This window comes from Centrocercus urophasianus, unplaced genomic scaffold (genome assembly GCF_019232065.1).
Source record: "Centrocercus urophasianus isolate 14NV4802_14NV808 unplaced genomic scaffold, USGS_Curo_1.0 seq_43, whole genome shotgun sequence".
In the NCBI taxonomy this organism is placed as follows: domain Eukaryota; kingdom Metazoa; phylum Chordata; class Aves; order Galliformes; family Phasianidae; genus Centrocercus; species Centrocercus urophasianus.
Window position 1 is genome coordinate 1,707,539 of NW_024885011.1, and position 6,028 is coordinate 1,713,566.

Here is a 6,028-nt window from a genome sequence, read left to right on the forward strand (position 1 = left end):
TGCTTTGGCAGGGGGTTGGACTCCATGAGCTCTGCAGCTCCCTTCCAACCCCTACAGTTCTGTGATTCCTCCTCCTCCTCCTCACCACCCCCGCTCCGTTTCCCATCCCCAGCTCTCGGCACGGTTTGGCTTCGCGCCACCGGCGTGGGATTGGGAGAACATCTGGAAAACATCTGGATCCGGCGGGGCCAGGCTGGGAAGGAGCTATTTTTGTAGATGTGGAAGGAGGGGCGGCGGGGCTGAGAGCGGCACGGGCTGGGGGGAACGAGAGCAGCTCTGAGCCCACCGGTAAACATCCGGAGCCGCGCCGGGCCGGAAAGGCCGAAGACAGCGGGCATGGAAACGGGAACGGGAACCGGGCAGGGGAGCACCGCGCCGGGGGCAGCGCCCACAGCCCTGTCCTCACCCGTGGGGCTGCTGGGCCCCCCCGGCTTCGTACCAATGGCTCCAAGTGCATCGCGTCCCACAGCGGCGGGCTGAGGGCGCTCCGAGGTGCCGCCCCGTCCGGCCGGCTTCCCGCTGCCCGCGGCCTCCGCTCAGTAGTAATGCCCGCGGCCCAAAGTGCCGGCGCCCAGCAGGTCGGGCTGCCCGTTGCGCCAGATCTCGCGAATGATCCGCTCCCGCTCCTCCAGGCGCTGCGCCCGCTCCAACTCCTCGGCCGACGCGAAGACGTTGATGGGAGCAGCGCCGTCCCCGGGGCTGTGGCGCTCCAACGGGATCTCGGTCATCGGCAGCAGCGACTCGGAGGCGGCGCGGTCCACCGTGTCCTCCTCTTCATCCTCATCGTCGTCGTCGTCCTCGCTGAGGTCGGCGGGGCCGGGCCGCGCCGTGCGCTGCGTGCGGGGCCGGCAGGAGATGCGCAGCAGCAGCAGGCACAGCGTCAGCACCAGCCCGAAGCAGACGCCCAGCACGAAGTACAGCCCGAAGCTCTCGGGGTTGGCTGTGGGATTGGAACACCGGGGCTGAGAGGGTGGACGGGAGCTGGGGCGGCCCCGGGGTCCCCGCTGGGGATGCGCCCCTTGTCCTCACCTCGGATGTGTGCGTACGCAGCCATGCTGTTGCTCAGCAGCTCCATGTCCTGCTTGCGGCTCTCCATGGCTGCGCTCAGGGCCCCTGGGGACAGCGCATGTGGGGCATCTGGGGGACATGGGGTGAGTGGGGCCCGGTGCCGACCCGGCTGGGCGCTGAGCACACGGTCCCACTCCCACCCCCCTCTGCCCTTCCTGCAGGGCTGGGCAGGATGTGGTTCCTCCAGGACCCGGTGCCAAGCGGATCTGCGGTACCGGGATGGGCCTTCCGCCGTGGGACACAACCCTGAGGGCAGGACGTGGGGCTGAGCACTGAGCAGTGCTGGGTCCTCCTCACCCTGTGCTCCTCGCCCCAGGACTCCCCTGGCTCATCCCAGCGCTCCTCCCAGCTTACCATGAGCTTCGTCTATTTGCCTTGGGGCACGGGGACAAAGACGGGACGAGGGGCAAAGGCCATCGGTGGGATGAGCAGAGGGAGGGACTGGGGCGGGCACTGACCCCGTGCTGCCGTGGGACAAAGTGCTGAACTTCCCCTGGGAAAGGCCTGGGAGGGAGCACCGGGTGTCACAGAGCCACCTTCCCCTGCCCAGCACAGCCCCACGGTCCCCCCAGAATCCAGCCCCCCTGCTGCTGGTGTGGGGCTGGGTCCACGCTTTGGGGCCGTGCTATGGGGTGGAGGCGATGCAGTGCTCAGGCCCTGGCAGAAGGAAGCTCTCAATTCCCAGAAACGTCTCCACGGACGGAGGAATGAGGAAAGAAATGCAGAAAATGTGACACATCAGCAGAACCATCCATGGACAGTCCAGTGCTGCATACAGTGGGGCTGGGCAGGATGAGGTGGTGGGGATACCCCATAACAGGGCTGCCGGGGCGCCCAGGAAGATCCCGGTGCCCTCTGTGCAGAGCAGCCGCCACTGCTGAGCCCCGTGGGGTGGAGAGGCACAGCCCTGCCCTGGGGTTCTGGAGCACAAAACCGTTATAAGACCACCACAGTGCCAGCCCTGAGGCCACTGCCCACCCAGGGTTCGGGGCCTGTGGCTGCAGTGGCCAAGAGGAAGGGGACAGATGCCCTGAGCCCCCCCAGCAGAGCCACTGGCACAGCCCCACAGCACCCAGCACTGAGCGCTGTGGTCTCCAAACCGTGTGTCCCCAAGCACGCGCTGAGCACCACCCCTGCTGGACCCAAATGCTACGAATTCAGCCTCCCCACATCCCTACGATCTGCATCCCCCAGCACCGAGTTGTAGCCCCAAGCACTGAACTCCACATCCCCAGGCACGGAGCCCCGCAGCCCCTCAGCGCCGCGTCCCCAAGCACCGAGCGCAGCGTCCTCACTGCCCCCATCCCCAACATCACCCTCCCTGGGTAGGGGACACCACGGAGCCGTTACCTTTGGGGTGGGCAGACACGAGGAGCCTCGCCAGCCCACAACCCCCCCAGCCCGCGCTGCACTCACCGGGACGGCAGCGGAGCCTCCGCACTTTGGCTGTAGAGAGACGAGACAGAAAGGTCTGTTTAGCATTAACGCTGCAGCAACAGGAAATAGTTTGGAGGAGGCTGGCGGTCAGCACTCCCTGCTGGAGCCAATGGCAGCTCCGTCCCGCTCCCATGGGATGCACAGCACAGAGCCTGGCAGCCTTGTCCTGCTCCCAGCCATAGGCCCAGTCCCATCTGCTGCTCAGGGTGCGTTTGGAGGCACCGCTGCACAGCACGGCCGGGACCCCACGCAGCTCTGGAGCTCCCCTGCACACAGCTTTGGGGTTGAGGGGCGCCTCCTGTGCTGCTCTATGAGGCTGAGGTTCCCTCCACCATAAACACAGTGAAGCGTCCACCCCTTAAAACTGCTGCTTGCAAGAGCCGAGGGTCTCCTCCCCTGCACGTCCCTGCAGCTGAGCGATGGGACATCAGCCACAAACCATTGCTGCAGGACCGTCCTGAGTCCCAGGGCTCCCTGCACCCTGTGCTGACCAGGCTCTGCCTCTGCCATCACCATTCTGCTCCCCAGCAACGGCACCCACACCGCTGCTCCTCCCATAGGAGCCCAACAGTGAGGACCCGCAGCCTCGTACCCCCCAGCCCCACGTGGATTGGGGGCCCTACACCCCTATGGGGCACCGCTCCCCCTCGGGGCTCACTGAGCACCTGGCTCTCAGTACCAACTTTTATTGCCGACATGCAGGAGGAGGTTCGATGCAGTACAAAAATAACATCTTTATACAAATTTTTTTTTTCTTTCTCTTTTTTTTTCTCCTTTTCCTTACAATAGGAACCTTTCCCCACAGCGTGCCACGCACCGCTCCCCAGCGCACCACTCGTGTCCTCCCCCCTCCCTCCCCCCATTCCAGTCCACTGTAGCACAGCTGTGATCCCCCGGCGATGGCACTCCGTGTCACAGGCCCCAGAGTATTGCTTTGACTTTGGGAAATGGAAGAGAAACAGGGAGGAGAGGGGGAGGCGGTGGGGCAGGGGACAGATCCGTCAGCTCAATAAATAAGGCGAAGACTCGAAGCTACTGGCTCAGCTGGGGGCTGCGGCGAGGGGAGCAACGCCTGCTGCTCCAGCCATGAGCAGGCAGCAGCCCCACGAGGGGCAAGAGAAGGCAATGCTACACCTGAGCTGCTGCTCACCCCACAGGAGCACACAGAGCTCGGATGGATGATGGGGGGCAGCTCGTTCACATTATAACCCACGTATTAGATCTGTACCACAACCGACGTGTGAAAAGGCTAGGTCAGAATTAATGCAACTTTAACTGCACCTCGGATAAGCTACAGGAAAACAAAAAAAAAGGATTAAATCGTGTATTCTTAATGAAACTAAAAGAGCTGGGGAAAGGTGGGGGAGAGGGTGAAGGCCACGCAGGGCTGAGCGCCGTGCAGCCCCCAATCAACCACGGGCTGGGGGGGGGGTTTTGCACAGCCACGGCCTGCAGTGACAGCTCCCAGCCCTGTGCCACCAAGGGCTGCTGGTGACGGGGGGCTGCTGGTCCTCCCAGCCACACAGCGGCACCCAGGGCAGTGCAGCAACAGCAGGGGGCACGGTGAGAACAGAAAAAGATTTGATGCAGACGGGGCGCCGCCCCCCCCCTAGAAAGTGGGAGGCTTCAGGAAATTCTTTCTTTCAAGAAACCCGGATAAATCTAAGCTTATTCAAACCATATGGAGCGAATGCAATCGGCCGACTCTCCATGCTACACAGCCGCAAACTCTCGTGCCAGCAAGCCAGCTTCACCCTGGGAGTCTCCATCCCCACGGGCTTTGCTCGGTCCAGAGAACAGCACGGTTAAAAAGACAAGAGAGGTAGATTACAGTCGTGATTAGAAGCAGATTAGTCACCTAGGCTTCGATTTAAAAAACAACAGAGATTCCAGAAGACGCCGAGAGGCCGCTGCTTCCAAAAGGAGCTTGGTGAAAAAAAGTCTTCTCCGTCCAGAGCGCGTCCCCGAGCAGAGCTCAGAACTGCTACATGATTCTCCGCCGTGGGACGCCGGTATTGCTGCTGGGCTGCAGTGTGGGAGCGGGCTGCAGGGCGCGCTCTGCTCCCAGAGGTGTGGAAGCTACTTCCGCAGGTAGCGCTGGGCCAGGATGGCCGCGTCCAGAGGGTTCATGGGCTGCGCGTCGTGGCCCAGGCGGCGCACGGGGGGGATGTTCCCAAACTGCCGCTTCTGCAGGAAGCTCTTGGCCTCGTGCAAAGTGTTCTTCTCCTCGGCCAGGAGCAGCTGCTGCCTCATGTAGTTCTCGAATTCGTACTGTGAGCATTCCTCCGTCACCTTCGCCTGCGGGAGAGGCGGCCGTCAGAAAGCAGCCCTGCTCCCAGAGCTCGGCCTGCACAGCCCTGAGCCGCCGTGGGTTGGTGGCACACACACACAGAGCACACACACACCAACACAGCACACCAACACACCAACACAACACCCAACACACCAACACAACACCCAACACAGCACACCAACCCACACACCGACACAACACACCGACACAACACACACATACCCAACACCCAACACAGCACACCAACACACCAACACAACACCCAACACACCAACACAACACCCAACACCCAACACACCAACACAGCACACCAACACAGCAACCCACACACTGACACAACACCCAACACACCAATGCAGCACACCAACACACCATACACTAACACACCATACACCAACACACACACACAACATCCAACACACCAACACAACACCCACCAACACACCGCCCAACACACCAACACAGCACACCAACACACCAACACAGCACACACCACACAAACACACTCAGGTACCTCCTGTGGGTGTTCAGGGTTGGCCACCTGGTCGTCGATATCCGGCACCACTTGCAAAGGGCCGCTCAGCGACGACATGGACTGCCTGCAGGGACAGTGCACCATCAGGAACCCGCTGTGCAGCCGTGCTCCCTCCCCCCTCCCACCCCCAGGGTTTTGCTTTTTGTTTTTAGACAGGATGTGGAGCTGACGCCTCGCATAGGTGGGAGAGAAAACAGCCGCGGCTCCAAAAATCACAGGCTGAGCAGCTGACTCAACAGGCAGAACAAGAACTTGGCCCGGTGTGCTGCTCGGAGCAGACAGGAGGTCACAGGGCTGGGGAGAGGGCTGCCCAAATCACACACTGTCGGGATGAGTTTCTGCTGGATCGTGCTCCTGGAACCTCTCTGGCTGTTGGTCCGTGCCAGTCCTGGCACCAGATTTATCCTTAAAAGGCCTCTCACCCTGTAGTGTAGTGTGCTCCTCTGCAGCAGTGTCTCCTGCTCTGCTCTTCTTGGAGACCTGCTTGCTTACACTTAGGGGCAGTGCAGAGCCCCTCACGAGCTTACAGGAAGAGCCTAGATTTGGCTGCATGTATGTGTGTGATATTCCTGACCACTCAGATTTAAGAGTCAAATATGGGGTGAGATGGGGAACACAGCAACAAAACTGTGCAACTGCACAGAGTGCGGGCTGTGTGACAGCATGGGCTGTGTGACAGCATGGGCTGTGTGACA

At 61.5% G+C, this 6,028-nt stretch overlaps 2 protein-coding genes across 5 annotated transcripts in view; both read right to left on the reverse strand.

Moving 5' to 3' along the window:
• Positions 1–188: 188 nt before the first annotated feature.
• Positions 189–2,593, reverse strand: EVA1B (eva-1 homolog B). Of its 4 annotated transcripts, none has more exons than XM_042833991.1 (4): positions 2,485–2,593; positions 1,423–1,572; positions 1,030–1,137; positions 189–940 (listed from the first exon to the last, which is right to left on the reverse strand). In XM_042833991.1, exons 3-4 carry the CDS (start codon positions 1,094–1,096, stop codon positions 537–539), a joined length of 471 nt encoding a protein of 156 aa, XP_042689925.1. In that variant the 5' UTR covers positions 1,097–1,137; positions 1,423–1,572; positions 2,485–2,593; the 3' UTR covers positions 189–536. The 4 variants fall into 4 exon arrangements, with proteins under 4 accessions (XP_042689925.1, XP_042689922.1, XP_042689926.1 ...); XM_042833988.1 differs by having other exon boundaries at positions 1,030–1,314; positions 2,485–2,588; XM_042833992.1 differs by lacking the exon at positions 1,423–1,572 and having other exon boundaries at positions 2,485–2,591.
• Positions 2,594–4,327: 1,734 nt separating this feature from the next.
• Positions 4,328–6,028, reverse strand: part of STK40 (serine/threonine kinase 40) — a 15,291-nt gene continuing 13,590 nt past the window's right edge. Inside the window, exons 11-12 of the mRNA XM_042833987.1 lie at positions 5,313–5,397; positions 4,328–4,803 (exon numbers count right to left, since the gene is read on the reverse strand). Coding sequence (XP_042689921.1) covers positions 4,585–4,803; positions 5,313–5,397 — 304 coding nt within the window. The 3' untranslated portion in view covers positions 4,328–4,584. The remainder of the gene's footprint in view (positions 4,804–5,312; positions 5,398–6,028) is intronic.

Excerpts from the sequence above, each read along its gene's own strand:
- EVA1B (XM_042833991.1), bottom strand. The coding sequence starts at position 1,096 with ATGGAGAGCCGCAAGCAGGACATGGAGCTGCTGAGCAACAGCATGGCT. Across the intron at positions 941-1,029 it reads TGCGTACGCACACATCCGAG|CCAACCCCGAGAGCTTCGGG; the intron begins GTGAGGACAAGG and ends CCAATCCCACAG.